Source organism: Scleropages formosus, chromosome 25, assembly GCF_900964775.1.
Source record: "Scleropages formosus chromosome 25, fSclFor1.1, whole genome shotgun sequence".
Taxonomy (NCBI): Eukaryota; Metazoa; Chordata; class Actinopteri; order Osteoglossiformes; family Osteoglossidae; genus Scleropages; species Scleropages formosus.
The window spans coordinates 16,828,767-16,843,560 of record NC_041830.1 but is presented as its reverse complement, the minus strand read 5'-3'; the positions used below and the strand labels follow the sequence as shown (position 1 = coordinate 16,843,560).

General features: G+C 52.0%; 4 protein-coding genes and 1 non-coding gene across 9 annotated transcripts; 3 read left to right on the top strand and 2 right to left on the bottom strand.

The window, feature by feature from the left end:
• The first annotated feature begins 17 nt into the window (after nt 1–17).
• tsen15 (TSEN15 tRNA splicing endonuclease subunit) lies at nt 18–1,155 on the top strand. Of its 2 annotated transcripts, none has more exons than XM_018731036.2 (4): nt 18–163; nt 453–534; nt 617–752; nt 914–1,155. In XM_018731036.2, exons 1-4 carry the CDS (start codon nt 83–85, stop codon nt 1,077–1,079), a joined length of 465 nt encoding a protein of 154 aa, XP_018586552.1. In that variant the 5' UTR covers nt 18–82; the 3' UTR covers nt 1,080–1,155. The 2 variants fall into 2 exon arrangements, with proteins under 2 accessions (XP_018586552.1, XP_029105258.1); XM_029249425.1 differs by having other exon boundaries at nt 43–163; nt 617–749.
• Nucleotides 1,156–1,757: 602 nt separating this feature from the next.
• Nucleotides 1,758–7,762, bottom strand: LOC108921733 (uncharacterized protein C1orf21 homolog). Of its 3 annotated transcripts, XR_001965084.2 has the most exons (7): nt 6,047–6,178; nt 4,399–4,498; nt 3,494–3,579; nt 3,317–3,381; nt 2,655–2,715; nt 2,394–2,486; nt 1,758–2,218 (listed from the first exon to the last, which is right to left on the bottom strand). XR_001965084.2 is itself a non-coding variant. In XM_018731390.2 (6 exons), the coding sequence occupies exons 2-6, from the start codon at nt 4,454–4,456 to the stop codon at nt 2,445–2,447; spliced, it is 312 nt and encodes a 103-aa protein (XP_018586906.1). In that variant the 5' UTR covers nt 4,457–4,498; nt 7,723–7,762; the 3' UTR covers nt 1,758–2,444. The 3 variants fall into 3 exon arrangements, 2 of the variants coding, with proteins under 2 accessions (XP_018586906.1, XP_018586905.1); XM_018731390.2 differs by lacking the exon at nt 6,047–6,178 and adding an exon at nt 7,723–7,762 and having other exon boundaries at nt 1,758–2,486; XM_018731389.2 differs by having other exon boundaries at nt 1,758–2,486; nt 6,047–6,177.
• On the top strand, nt 7,063–7,135 carry trnav-cac (transfer RNA valine (anticodon CAC)). The gene has a single exon. It is a non-coding gene; the product is annotated as a tRNA-Val (tRNA).
• Nucleotides 7,756–9,716, top strand: LOC108921731 (vesicle-trafficking protein SEC22b-B-like). 2 transcript variants are annotated; one of them, XM_018731386.2, is made up of 5 exons: nt 7,756–8,017; nt 8,483–8,592; nt 8,697–8,857; nt 9,139–9,285; nt 9,542–9,716. In XM_018731386.2, exons 1-5 carry the CDS (start codon nt 7,943–7,945, stop codon nt 9,694–9,696), a joined length of 648 nt encoding a protein of 215 aa, XP_018586902.1. In that variant the 5' UTR covers nt 7,756–7,942; the 3' UTR covers nt 9,697–9,716. The 2 variants fall into 2 exon arrangements, with proteins under 2 accessions (XP_018586902.1, XP_018586903.1); XM_018731387.2 differs by having other exon boundaries at nt 7,864–8,017; nt 8,697–8,817; nt 9,542–9,693.
• A 10-nt stretch (nt 9,717–9,726) lies between these two features.
• On the bottom strand, nt 9,727–14,430 carry imp3 (IMP U3 small nucleolar ribonucleoprotein 3). The gene is made up of 7 exons (XM_018731388.2): nt 14,223–14,430; nt 13,179–13,286; nt 12,295–12,369; nt 12,095–12,174; nt 11,934–11,985; nt 10,845–10,917; nt 9,727–10,473 (listed from the first exon to the last, which is right to left on the bottom strand). The coding sequence occupies exons 1-7, from the start codon at nt 14,357–14,359 to the stop codon at nt 10,447–10,449; spliced, it is 552 nt and encodes a 183-aa protein (XP_018586904.1). The 5' UTR covers nt 14,360–14,430; the 3' UTR covers nt 9,727–10,446.
• Nucleotides 14,431–14,794: the final 364 nt, after the last annotated feature.

Genomic DNA, 14,794 nt, shown 5'->3' with positions numbered 1-14,794 from the left:
ATCCGGTTGTGGCTGCGCTGCGGCGGAAGTGAAGGATGAATTCGGGAAACAACGGGTGTTTCCAGTACGAATTCTTGGAAATATGACTGATGTGGAAAAGTCGGCAGAGGGGCCGGATGAGGAGCGACCGCCTCTCGGTAACTGGATGCTGCAGCACCCGAAGGTGGGTCAGTTCTTAACGGAGGGTATTTGAAAACACACAGACTGAGGTGAGGGTGGGACACGGAGAGTGAGGCGACTCCCTCCCTGCCCGGCTCTCAGCAGTATATCTGTATGACTAAGTAAAAAAGTGCTCCCGTTACACCCCCCATTTGTTCTTAGTACTATTCACTTTCCACTGTGCTTTTTATCACATAATTCTAGTAGCCAGTACCAGTTGTATTGTAGTCCACCAAACACTGACAGTTCTCTGTTTTTTTTCTTGTCCCGCCGGCCCGGTCCTGTTGTTGCAGTACGAGGAGATGATGGCCCTGCAGGTGGGCGACGAGGCCCAGGTTTACTGCGCCTTCCTGGTGTATCTGGACCTCACGCAGGGTACGTCCACACAGCCGGCGGTGCCACTGAGCGCTTTTCACCGTTGGTTCGGTGCTCATGATGATATTCTTGGTGATGCCAGTGCGGCAGTGGCACGACGTGTCCAGCAGGGGCAGCCCTGAGCTCCAGGTGGTGCTGCTGGAGGGCCGGGAGAAAGACGGCGACCCCCCCCAGGTGGTGCTGCCGCTGCCCGCGAACAGGACCCTCACCCACAGGTGGTAAGAACAGGGTACACCGGGGGTCAGCAGGTACACGGTGTGCATTTCCTGTAGCTGTGAACTTAGCGTTCTTTCAGCTGGATGTTTCCCTGGGATTGTTTAGTCCAGCAACAGAGCGGCACCTCTCTGTGTGTGTGTGTGTGTGTGTGTGTGTGTTCCAGCTTACGCTCTGTGCTGAGCCTGCGAGACCCCATGCTGCTGTGTGCCGTGGCCTCTGACTCCAGCCTGGTGTACCAACGGCTCTGCGATGGCCTACTGACCCCTGACCCCCCTGTAGACATCCAGGACCAGGGTCGCCGTCAGCATCGCAAGCGCCGACTACGCTGAACGCCAGCTACGCTGGAACATTCCTCTGAGAAAGACTCCAACAAACACGGGAGGGCTGATGTATCTCGAGTGCTACGAAGTGCCTTCGCAGTCAGCACTCTGTCTCCTGGGGACAAACGTTGACCCACACTGTGCTTTACCACAAATCTGCCAGAAACGGTCGATTAGCCCCGACCCTGCACCCCGACCTTGATGGCCACGGAGTACATACCTGTTCTAAGGTATTGCGATGGTGCCAAATGTGAATAGCCCTGTATTTCTGTCTTTGTGTGTAGAGACACATAATAAATACGATGGGGCGACAGTCCGCTGCCTAGGTGCTGTCCGATATGTCTTGGTTGCAGTGCTGCTCTCTGTCCAGCAGACAGGAGACTGGACACAGGTCATATCTTCTTGAGACCAAGCAGAGAAAGGCTATGGGAAACATTCCTGGCATTTATAAGAAATTGTCCAAGCTTCACCACAAAGACATGATTTCATCATTTAATGTCCTCTTTCAGGTGCACTAGGACTCAGTGATGTAGGTTGTACAGTTTGCGAGACTCACTTAAATATTTATGTCCCCCAGAGTGGACAAAGTGTCTTGGGAAGTTATGACACTATTGCACTGACAGGGCCGCTCAGTGACCAGACAAACAGGTGCATGTACACTTTGCTTCTATTTTTTATTTTAATACAAAAAGAAACACAAAAGAATAGAAAAGGAAGAGCCCACTAAGGGTGAGGACAGAGGTAAAGTCAGGGACCCCTGGGACGAGCTCTGCCCACTGGACTCAAGTCTGCTGATGTTGTGGAGAGATCAGATGGTGCTGATGCTGGAGTGCGTACACGCTTATTCTACAGTATGGCTGAGAAGCGCGCGCGTTTTTCTGATGCAGTGCCAGTGTACAGAATGGAAGGACACACAGACACAGCCGGGGACACGGAGCAGCACTAACAGAAGTGAGACGAGAAGGATGGAGACAGTAGAAACAACCTTGAAAACAATTGTTTAAAAAAGGTTCCACCATCGCTGTGGGTTCCCTCTCGTGTGACCTGGTCCGCTCGGTTCATCGGTCATCAGTCTTCTCCGCGATTTAGTCCGTTGGCACGGCGGAGGACGTGGGCAGGAGGGACCCGTCCATCGTGCTGCTCATTCACTAGAGGAACGTGAGAGAGGAAGCAGAAAGACTCGAGGGCAGGGTTACACAGGGAGGAAGCGTGACAGATGGCTGCACTTGTCAGTCTCTGTGGTTGGGGCGTGTCTGAGTCGCTCTCTCCCTTGCTCTGTCTGTCCCTCGACAGCAGGTCTGTTGGAGCTCGAACAGCGCTCACTGTTACTGGTGTGCCAGGGCGGGGTGGTTGGGCGACGTGGCAGGAATGGTGCTATGTGACATCATCCTCTTCCTCTGAGCAATAGTCCCGTCCCTGGGGGGGAGGGGGGTGGGAGCATCAGTGTTGACAAACAAGGTAAATGCCTATGTTTCCTACTCATCTTGGAGCTCCCTGTGTACAGCGCTGAGCAGGAACTGAATGAGTAACACTAGTTGTTCTGTCTTGGTCACAGAGTCCCCCCCCACACACACCCCATCCCACCTTCTCGATCTTTTCATCCAGCATCCTGAAGAACTCCTGCTGGCTCTCTGAGGTGTGGATGCTGAGGAGACAAGATTTCCGTCATGAGAAAAGTGCCGTTTCCATGTCCCAGTGATGCAGAGATGTGCTCAGATTTTGTTCAAGTCAAATCTAAACAACTGACTGTTAAACCAGGAAGTGACTCCAGTTTCTCAGAATGCAACTGGACCAGTGATATGCTGGACTGAGGGACACTGGAGGGATGCACAGGCTGCAAGGACATCTCGACTAACTCTGCCCTTGTGAGCTTTTTCAAACAAAGTGCTGACTGGTGAACAGGAATGATGATCAGGGTCTTTTCTGGGAGAAATGCACAAGTATACTGACAAAAACACTGTGTGTAGAGAAACTTCCGGAAAGGAACCAACAGCAGTCATGACAATGAAATAATTTCTCTATGGACCAGATGAGCTGGGACTCAGTTACTGCTTCCTCTTCAGAAAAGGCCTGTGTGTCCATTTAATGCTCTTTGTCTCCAGCGTGTGGGTATAAACACAGCACTGGACACCGGAGCCACTGTGCAGAACACACTTTCTGAAGCATCAAAGAAAGAAGTGCCCAGACACACTTAAAACTGTGTACTCTCTTAGCAGACAGACACACACACACTCACTCACACTCACTTGGACTTGGTTCCATTGAGTCCTGCATCCTCTCGGTTTTTCCCGTTAGCAACACTGCTCTTCTCCTGGAAGGCAATCACACACACTGCTGTTTCTTCACACAGGAGTTCCGGATTCAATGGGCGGAGTGGGGAGGTTGAGCGCGGGAGATCGTGTGTGTGTCTATCAGTCCCTCACCAGGTTCTCCTGGTTGCGGGACTTCACTTGGTCCTCCTCTCCTCCAGCGTATTTCACCTCCTCCAGCCCCTTCGCCTTGTACTCATCTGGAACGGGGGGGGGGGCAGGGAAGGAAAGACAGAAATGAGTGCCGATGCCACAGGTGAAGTGACAGCGCCGAGGATTGTGGGTCGGCGGCGCATCTTCCGTGGAAGTGGGAACGTGAGCCGGAATGCGACACATTGCAAGAGAAAGAAAAACGCATTTGACAGACTGCAATGAGTGGAATTCAGGTGAGAGGGTGGGACACGCGCAAACACACACACACACACACACACAAACTCCGGCGGAAAGGGCCGAGCCGGAGCTCAAAGCCTCTACAGTTACATGGAAAAGAGCATTTTGAACCGACCCCCCCCCAGTCCACAGCTCTGTGGAGATGGACACGAAACCCCACGTCATTCTGAACGTCACATTGACAACAATTAATCTGTTTAATGGCACATATCTGTTGGGGGTCTTACATGATAAATGTGTTTCACAAAAACTGGAGTGGGGGGGGGGGGGGGGGGTCACACACACAAAAAGCTCCCCACACCCACAGAGACTCTGCCAACCCCCAGCTGACCTGGCTTTCAAGGAACAGCCACCCAGCAGTGGGATCAGGCGCAAGCTGCCCGTTGCTGCTCTGCTGCACTGCCCTTAATTCCTAATCCATCCCATAATCCCCTCCCCAATCCCCAACCCCACCCCCAGCGATGCTCCGTCCAGCGTTACTGTTATAACTGACACTGTTAACCTGACACCGGTTTTCACCGCTGTCTCCTGCAAGCTCAGCCACTCTCTCACTCCCACACACACACAGCGTCTTTCCCTCCCTGCTGCCGAAGGCTCAGGAAGCGCGTCACCGTTACCGCGGGATTTACCGTGGGCATCGTCCTCGCTGGGCACGGCCGACACCTGCTTGGCCGAGGTGCAGCCCATCACCTCACTCCCACGGCCCCCCGCTGGGCATCGCACGCCAACCTGCAGGGGGCACACAGGGGCACAGACAGGATAAGGGAGGGGGGCAACCAGGCAGGAGCAACGGCACAAAGCTCTTCATCCTATTTGCAGAAGGGGGGCAGAATTTACCATATCCCATCACCCACAGCAGGGTATGTGTGTGTGTGTGTGTGTGTGTGTGTGTGTGGCATACCCGGGGGGTGAGGCGGGCGCTCAGACTGAGACAGATGTTGGTGTGTTAGTGCGCCACAGATTAGCTCGGGCTTCCGCTCCGACGCCCCTCCACACCACGCCCCGACCACACTCTGCTGGGACACGCACGCATCGGTACAGCGGCCCTGGGAGGGCGGGGAGGGCCGGGACGGACGCAACCCCCACCTCACACACAGCCCACCCCACAGCTCCCAGTACACACCTCCTAACTCGAGTGATTCAGTGTGACACCAAGTGCGGTCCGGCTGTGTTTCCCGCTCCGGGCTCCTGCAGGAACGCGGCACACGCAGCGTGTGGGCGGATTAGGTAAGGTGCCGTGTGACCAAACACGCACCCGCTCGCATGTGTGTGCCTGTGATGCATACACGCTCATTTGCATACTAAGACACTCCCCCTCGTCCATGCAGGCAGGTGCACCCGTGCTCGACATCATTCTGGGGCTCAGCAGGCTCTTCGGAAGGAACGGTCCAGCCCCCCGTCGCACCCTACTGACCGACGCACCCCCCCGTAAGAACCCTGCGCAGAGTAAGTTCACACCTACAGAGACACAGGTGGGCGGAGAGGGATGAGGTTCCCCCCCGCGGTCCAGTCGGAGCAAACGGGGACGTGCTGCTCCATGTGACACGCAGCAACCCGACAGCTGCCGCAAACTCACTCACTCACTCACTCACACGCACGCACGCACACGCCATGCCGGGGGGCGGCAGGACGGACACAAACACGTACGTGAGCTGGGCATCGGCGCTGTGTCGGCGTCCGGCAGGTCTTGACAGGGACGTGTTCCGTCCCGCAAAGGAGGCCTGCGGACGGCGCTGCCCCTCCTCCTGGAGACCACACGCAGTGAAAGCGGACGGACCCCCCAGGAGCAGCGCAGCGGGAGCAGGGAGCGACCCCCCATGGGAGAGGACGGGGCGACAGACACCCAGTGCCACCAGCAGGGGGCGACACTGCCCCCGCACCCCCGAGACGGGGAACCCCCCGACCCCGCCACCCCCGAAGGGGACACAATCGCAACCGGAAACAGAACCGCAGCCGGAAGCAGAACCACAGCTGAGCCGCAGCCTGGAGAAGCGCGACGCGCAGAGGAGGACGAGAGGAAAAGGGAAAAGGAAGCAAAACCTTAAGTTAACGAGAGAGTCGATCGCCGGAAGCAGGAGCAGCAAATAGCAACGAAAGGAGAGAAACATGAGGGAAGGGCGGTCTGTACGACACACAGACAGACAGTGATAAACAAGTCAGAACAGCACCGCGTTGCACTGAGATCATAAGTAGAGTGTGTAAAGTGGGCGTAAATGGTGTTCAAAGTGTGTGAGACGGCTCCCTGCAGGCTGCGTAAGGGCTCTTTCAGACCCTCACCTGGAGGCTCCGTCCTCTCCTCTGCCCGGTGGTCTTGAAGCCCCCCGCTGGACCGCCGCTCGAGACAGATAATGACCAGACGTGAGCAGTCGATCCCCGCACCGGGAGATATTCGGCGAAACGTACGTGCGTGCGTGGGCGCGCGCTCGCAACACTGCGTTGCCCCGAGGCGTCACGGCCTCCAGACCCAGCTAGTCGAGAACCGAGCGCGAAGAGTTCAGCCCCTTCTCATGTTTCAATTAAAATTCAACTTAAAATACGTTTCGCTTGCTCGTAATCCTGATACTTAAGCATTATTTGCATGAACAGTGAAAGAGCGCCGTGGCAGCAGGTTTCGTAGTGTAGCGGTTATCACGTAGGCCTACAGTGGACGGGTCTGGGTTTGAATCCCACCTCCTGCGCTGCGCTCCCTCTCTTTGCGATTAAGGTTCTCGCCCTGAACTGACATAAAGGGGCAAATCTCTACTTCATCTACAAACCTATGTTGCATACCAGATTTATCTTTAATTGCTCGTCGTATACTTATTTACTATTTAAAGTTGTAATTATTATTTAGCTGAAACCCGTCAGCTACTTAACAGCAGTTACAAATACTGAATAAAAATACAAGAAGAAATGAAATGATACAACAGATTTTTCCCCCAAGTGATTTTTATTTGTTACCCCAGTCTGGTACTGCTGGTACTGCAGCTTTGCGGCCGACCGACTCTTCAGGTTTTTTCACTTAGTTTTTACTGCAGTTTCTTTGAAATGTCCACCTACAGGATGTGTGCCACATATTTTTGGATTTGAACAGTTAAGTCCTATATTAAACGATGACTTTATGTGACGCCGTAAGAGTGACACACACCACTATCATGCCACCACTGGTTGACAGTTACTTTAACCGCCATTGGTAAATCATTTGAATTTTTTTTCCACAAATAGTGATTTATAAATTAAACCATAGTAAATACTAATTAAATGCATAGTCGTGCTTTGTGAAAAGCCTGTATCGAGAAAGCTTCCCACGTCGAGTTTCCGTAGTGTAGTGGTTATCACGTTCACCTCACACGCGAAAGGTCCCCGGTTCGAAACCGGGCGGAAACATGACCACTGTGAGTATTTTGAACCCACGAAAACCTGTGTGTGCGCGCCAAGTACATGAACACGAAGTCGCTTTTTTGGCCATTCTTACAGAATCTAAATGAATATTTGTGCGCTCTCACTCCCCATTCCTGCAATACCAGTAACTGTAACGGTCTCGTGAGCGGATTTTCACCCGCTTTCCTACTTCCGGAAGGGTTTATTTACACTCGGAGAAGGACAAAGAAGGCCTTGAACACACACTGTCTGTTGCCAACTTAAATACGGTGGGGGAGCGGAAAGGTGTGGGCAGCCGCGTCTACAGTGAAGTGCCCACACTTGGGGGCCATCATAATACACACACACACACAACGCGCGCGCTTCGGCAGTCACGTGTCTGTCTGTAGCTATAACTCTTCGTCTGCAGTGAGAAGTGCACTTCTTTGCCCTGAGCTTTGCGTCGCTTTGAAGGAAAGCGTCTGCTGAATGAATAAGAGTAAAATCAACAAGTAAAACGTGCTTTTGTTTGTGTGTGTGTATGTGTGTGTGAGAGAGAGAGAGAGAGAGAGACAGAGAGAGAGAGAGAGAGAGAGAGAGAGACTGCTGAACACCTGCGGTGAGGAGGACTCGCCGGATTGGTACGAAACGCATCCCGGAAGCCTTCCAGGTAGCCAATGGCACGGAAGAACGCGGCTCAGTGACGCACTTCCGGCCAGCTCAGCGCCCCGCTATTCTGGTGTCGGGAGGTCGGTGCTGCGCGGCTCGCTCAGTCTCTCTCTGTGTGTGTGTGTGTGTGTACCTGCGAGGGAACCGAACCGAACCAGGAGCGCAATGGTTTTGCTGACCATGATCGCGCGCGTGGCGGACGGGCTGCCGCTCGCCGCCTCCATGCAGGAGGACGAACAGGTTCCGCTTCCGGCGCTGTTCTCACTCATCTTGAGCTCTGACGCTTGAAGCTGCCTGCGCGGCCGAGTCAGTGTCACACTCACTGTGAGCGTGTTGCTGCTAGTTGTTTACTGAGTGACTGGAGGCGTAAACAAGTACCGAACAGAACACAAGTGGAATAAAACGCAGGGGCAGCGTGAAAGAGAGACCTTTTTGGCTCAGTGCGCTCGTTTCTTCCGTTTTCTTTTTCTGTCATTTTTTCCTTTCATTTCTGCCTCAGACAGTCCCCGTTTCCTGTCATGATCTTGTGTGTGTGTTTGCGCACTGCTACACATGTCCACCTGTCTCGCTGCTAATTCTGTCCCTCCGACCTGCTTCCAGTAGGTTTGTGTCCCCTGAAGGCGGTGCGTTGTGTAAATGTGTGCCTCGTGGTACGACCTGCACGGCGAGCTTTGTGACGCGTCCCCATCTCCCTCCTCCTCGCAGTCGGGTCGGGACCTGCAGCAGTACCAGAGCCAGGCCAAGCAGCTGTTCCGCAAGCTCAACGAGCAGAGCCCCAACCGCTGCACTTTGGAGGCCGGATCCATGTCCTTCCAGTGAGTGAAGGCGAGCGCTCGCGGACCGCCTGTGGACCGTGATGCTGCGCGGCACTCAAGTCTGTCCCATCCCCCTCCCCCTCCCCCTCCCCATTCTGCCCCAGCTATGTGATCGAGCACGGCGTGTGCTACCTGGCGCTGTGTGAGGCGGCTTTCCCCAAGAAGCTGGCCTTCGCCTACCTGGAGGACCTGCAGGCAGAGTTCCACGAGCAGTACGGGAACAAGGTGCCCACGGTGTCCCGGCCGTACTCCTTCATCGAATTCGGTGAGGGCGAGGCAGCAGTCCGTTTCTCAGAAACACCAGTGAAAATGCCAAAACCACACCCAGAGGGAGTTGGTGCACATCAGTGAGCGCTTCCCTTAACCACAGTGTCTGAAGAGCTCACTTCGGACCCACGGAGTCCCTCTCCAGTCCCTGCTGTTGTTAGAGCACGTTAATGAGAACTCCCGGCTCTATGTAGTCATCATCATCCTCCTAGACAATCTACATCGCTTTCCACCTTCTGCTTGCTGCTGGTGTCCTCACTCTTGTCTTCTGCTCCACAGACACCTACATCCAGAAGACAAAGAAGTCGTACATCGACAGCAGGGCACGTAGGAACCTGGGCAGCATTAACACAGAGCTGCATGATGTGCAGAGGATCATGGTGGCCAACATCGAGGAGGTGCTGCAGCGAGGAGAGGCCCTCTCAGGTGAGCTCATCCAGATGTTCTCCACCATGATGGGGCATTTAGCGCTTTCTGAGAGGGTGACAGATGCATCATTTCGCCCCTGGGTAACCGTTCCCAACAGCGCCTATAATTCCCGTTTCTTCTGGACATGGACAGTTGCTCTACTTGTCGACACTTTGGCACCTGCTCCATGCAGAGGAAGGAGGGCGGGGTTTTACAGTGAGCCCAGTTTCACATACGGCGTCCTCTCTCAGCCTTATCCACGTTCTCTCTCCAGCTCTGGACTCCAAGGCCAGCAACCTGTCCAGCCTCTCGAAGAAGTACCGCAGTGACGCGAAGTACCTGAACACAAGATCCACGTACGCAAAGCTGGCTGCCGGTGCCGTCATCTTCATCACCCTCATCATTTATGTGCGTTTCTGGTGGCTGTGAGGGCCGAGCACGTTTGCCAAGATTGCGTGCAAGTGCTGCAGCCCAGTTCTGTACATCCTTCTCAAGGGTATTTCTGGCTGTCAATCACTCTTAAGTGTAATTAACTGTAATATACAGATGTTTTTATTAACAGTTGCCCAGCAGAGCTTTAATTGTTCTACACCATGTGTGTCTGAGTAGAAACACTTGTGTGAGGTGAGGCAGTGCAAGTGTTGAGTGGTCTTTGTGTGGTTCAGTGGCTGTGAAATGCCACTTACAGCGTGAATATACTGCCTGAGGACAGTGAGCTGCGCAGTGGACAGCTGCACCTCTTTAGCCTGGCACTCAAGCCTTCTGGAGTTCTGGACAGAACCACCCATTTACTGATCAAGGGTGCAAAGGGGTGTATTGGGTGTATTGGAGCATGAGGAGGTCAATGAGCACAGTGAGAAAACCACACCTTGAACTTGCAATGGATCCTTGCACTGTAAATTATATTGACTTTATTTTGAAAACATTACAAAAATATAAAATGAGCTCTGCGATAATGAAGAGAGAGAAAAGTGCTCCAGTCTGGAGGCTCCACTCCAGTATAATAAAGTGAAAGTCTTCAGTTTCTTGCCACTGCACTTTATTCCTCTATAAATAGTGTTTTTTTTTTAATTTAAAAAAAAAAAATCCAAGAGAATCAGTTCTTCATGCAATCGGGATCCGACATCATTCGCTCCGTTTCCCCCAAACGGGGAGGAAACTGCTGCTCTCTTGGTTCGTTTACACCACAAGGTCAAAGTCGTCTCTCTGGAAGTGTAAGAGAAAGAAGTACTCAGTCTGGGAGGAAGCTGCATACCAGCAGGACGGACGGACAGCCAACCTCTACGTTCCTGCGTGCAAATATTAACTTTTCAAAAACTTTTGTGTTCTGAAGTCACAGTGGATGTGTACTTCCCCCCGGCGCCCGGATTCATATCTTTTTTTGCTCTCCGAGTCATCTCTAGAGAGATGAATATCCTGAACACAGAGCATCACAGAGGGCCAGATGAACCTGCTCTGCTGAGCGCGAACCTCGGGGAAAAATGGCCCCCTCGCATGGAACAGACTTTTTTTAAAGTGAATTTCACGTCAGTGGCCCCTTTGGTATTTCCTTCCACGACTTGGAATCACCACCCTACCTCCGCGTTGTAGTTCATGACGTGCTGCTTGATCTTGGAGGAGTCCACCCAGGTCACAAAGTCTTCCATATTTCTGAAACACATGTGTCCATGTCACTGGCTGGCAGAGTGCTGCTGTACCGCTGCTAAACTGCAGTGGGCGCTATGTGCCATGCAAACAGGAAGCAGCACTGCCACACACTGTTCTCCTTCAAAATAAGTACACAACAATTCCAGCACTTTCACAGCCTTTTAAGTTAAAGCACTATGTCTAGTGTTTAATTCACCGTAGACTGTAGTTTGATTCCATCCTGAGAAAATTCTAGCTGAAGGTGATGAGCCATTTTGAATCCCACCTCCTCCAGTATTACCCTGAAGGTATTTAATCTGATCTGGTACAAGAAAAATTACGCTGCAATACGAAAGGGTAAATCAGTGTGAGCGACAGTGTGCCAACCCTAACCCTGCAAGCACCTTTTAGAAATAAGTCGGGGGTGTCAGCCGGAGAGAGGATGAGCTGTGTAGCTTGTACTCCGTGTGTTAGTGACCTTTGTACTTCCATCAGGGAACCTCTCCCTCATCGTGCTGCTCCTGTATTGCAAACTAACCCGGGTTTCTCAGAAATTCTGCAACCATTCTTGTGCAACCCTGCAAAACAGATGGCCTCTTCCCTGCCCTTGCTATCTCTCCTCTCCCTATCGCTACCGAATGATACCGATCAGCAGCAGTAACATCTCTGACCATCCATGTCCTTACGAGGCGACCCAAAACCATCCTGCGATAACAGCAGTACCCCCTACGCCATTCTGCACCTTTCCTGCGAGCATTGCGTAAATCAGTGTGAAAAGCTGCACAGCTGGATCGCATAGTGTGTTCAAAGCCCCAGTTGGTGCTGCACATGTGTCTGCTCTGTTCGTGTGTGCGTGTGTATTCGTGTCAGCAGAGCCTTACTTGAAACAGCATTACAGGAAGTGGGCACTGGAACAAAAACGAGAAGTAGTAGAGAGTGGAGGCGGAACCAAGAACTGTGCCAAAGGGCTAAACTGTGTCTTCCACTGACACACAGAGCAAAACTAAGAAAAAGAGGGGAAAAAAAGGACAAGAACAAACCTGGTGACAAGAAAGGCGGGATCTGTGACAATCTCTGGTCCCACACGTATATCTAGAACAAGGTCAAGGATGTGCACGTCTAGACCACGTCAAATGTTTTAAGAAAGATACAAGCACAGGTACACAGTTCAAAGTGCAGCTGAAGCCTCAATGAAGGATACGGCCTTGCTCGATGAAGGTGATGGCTGTCTTCAGGTTCTGAGCCATGCGCAGGCTCACCATGATGGAGGGAAGACGCCTCCTATATGGCAGTCGTGGGAGGAAGAGGAACCAGGTGATGTGTGGAGCAGACAGAAGGAAAACTAGAGGAAACAGGTGGAGCGCATTTCCAGAAGGCTGCTGAGGGGGGAGATCTACTCACCTGCAGAAGGACGACGCGGAGACCTTCTCGGTCAGGGCCAGGCTCTGTTTGGTAGGGATGAGGCCGATGCTGTACCTGTGTGAAGAGGCATCATACAAATCACAGTTGAAAAGGTCTTTCTGCTGCTGCCTCACTGATCAAAGCAGTCAGACAGCTCAGCGCAGTAGGTGCAGGAAAACAGCGATCATGTTTTTCCAGCCCTTCTGATCTTTACTGCTGCCCCCTCAACCCATCCACGCACGTGACACACACTTTACAAGGGCAAAGGCACGCGAGCGCAGCGAGTAGCACTGCTGTCTCACAGCGCCTGGGTGGTGCGAGAGAACGTGGGTTCGATCCCCGCTCAGTCTGTGTGGAGTTTGAATGTTCTCCCCGTGTTTGCGTGGGTTTTCTCTGGTTTCCTCCCACACTCCAAAGACATGCTGTTCAGGTTCATCCATAATGTGTGAGTGACAAAGAGAGTTGTGTGTTCCACTGACTTATGGATGAGTGACCCAGCGTAAGTAGTGTATCTAGCAGTGTCACCACGGTGAATAAGCTGGTGTGTGGGCTGATAACACTAGATAGAGTTGCTTTGGAGAAAAGCAACTGCTAAATATGTAAATGCAAAGTTACACATAGCATTCTCTTTTTAAATTCATCCCCTGTACCTGGATCAAGGCTAACAAGGTAGGAGCAGTGGTTTGAAGCCAGAACATTCTCTAACTGCTACATCCCCTGCTGCTCACTGGTGTCTATATCACACATGAAATTGTACTGAACTAAATCCAGTGAACAGGTCAAGAGCTTTAATCAAGGGTACATCAGTAGCCCCTCTTTTGGGATCCAAATGTGTGACCTCTCGGTCACTTGGCCACCGCGTCTCCTGTTTTTGCCAGACTCACAGCTTCTCCAGCAGCAAGGCGGTTGCCTGGGTCCGAAAGCCATCTTTCTCGTCCAGGTCCCTGATCTTCTGGGCCAGCTCCCGCACGCTGCGACTCAGTTTGTTGTACCTACAGAGGTGGACGGGAGACGTTCAGGGGCTGGTGAAGAACCCATGGTGGACCTTAATGCTGAACCCAGTTCTAAAGAGAAGTGCTCAACGGAGTTGAGCGGAAAGAGAACTCGACAGAAAAGAAAAACATTTATAAACAGAACCGTGAATGTGTTGACGTGCTAAAAATACTCGCACAAACAGCGATACACATCCTGTGCCGTCCTTAGCAGCTAGCCATCTGTTTGCTCCGCACTTCCGCAGTGCTGCAGCAACAGCGCACTTGACTTCATCACTTTCATCTCTGCATCTGGTCCTTGCCTTGTCGTAAGGTTATCAAAGAAAGAACCATAGTTTTCCATCTTCTCACGCAAATTCATATTTTCTCACTTAGTCCACATCGACTAGCCCCGTTAGATCACGATCCGGTCGAACTGCACGGTTACTCGCTACTGCAGCTATTTTGACTGCTATATACATGGGTTATAATTATTATGATACCAACAATTCAAACACATACTGTTATACTTAAAAGACAAAGCTTTAAAAAATGTGTACATATGTGGTGTAAGTGTGTATGTGCAATTTACTCAGTAATTCCATAAAACTCCTCTATCAGCTCTTTTCTGATATTGGGGGATGATTAATTTCATTTTACACTTGTTGCACTGCTTAAAGTCAACTTGTGCAGCAGAAAACTGAGGACCATGTGTCTTAATCGTGCGCATGCGCAATGAGTAGCACGTGTGAGCATGCGTAATGCGTGAACAAACCGTCATGGCGGCGCCCATGATGACGCAACGTGAACAATAATGTTTAGCCTGTTTTGCTGTTTGTATGTAATAAGTCTTACAGCTGCAACTGTACACCCGAACCTACGACATCACATACTCACTTCTACAAATGCCGAAAAAGCAAAACGAGGAAAGTAGAATGAGAAGGCGGAAGCGCTTACTTTGTGTAGTCCTCTCGCTTCTCGATGCGGAACCTGCGCAGCACCTTGACCTCGTGCAGGTTGTTGTCCACTTCCCAGTTAATGAAGTCTACCTTCTTCAGGAGCTTCTGCTCGTGAAATTTCAGTTTACGAACCATTTTCAATCAGAAAACGACCACACGTCTCCACTGTTGGTGTGCAGGCGTGCTGGCTCGCTGGCGTTCCTGCGCATGTGTGGCATGGGAAATGTGACGTCACAAGCCCCGTCATTTCTGAATTGACTGTTGCGGACTCGTCGGGGTTCGATACTCGTTTGCTGGCTTGGGGGGGGGGTTGAAGTTCAGATACCCGCAAACCGCAGTCTGGGGGGCAGGTTTCCTGATGTCTCGCTCAATTCTGGTGTTTTCTTAAGTATTTGGCTAAAAACTGGTGTTTGTGCCACATTTCGTGTTACATTTGAGAGGCGACAGCGCAGCGGGCCGCTTTTTTCTTTCCCGCTCGTCTCTCTCTGATCTCTGGGTTCTGAAACACAGTGACACATAGTGACAAGAACACGGAGCTTTTCCGGGAAACAACCCGCGGCTGGAAGGAGC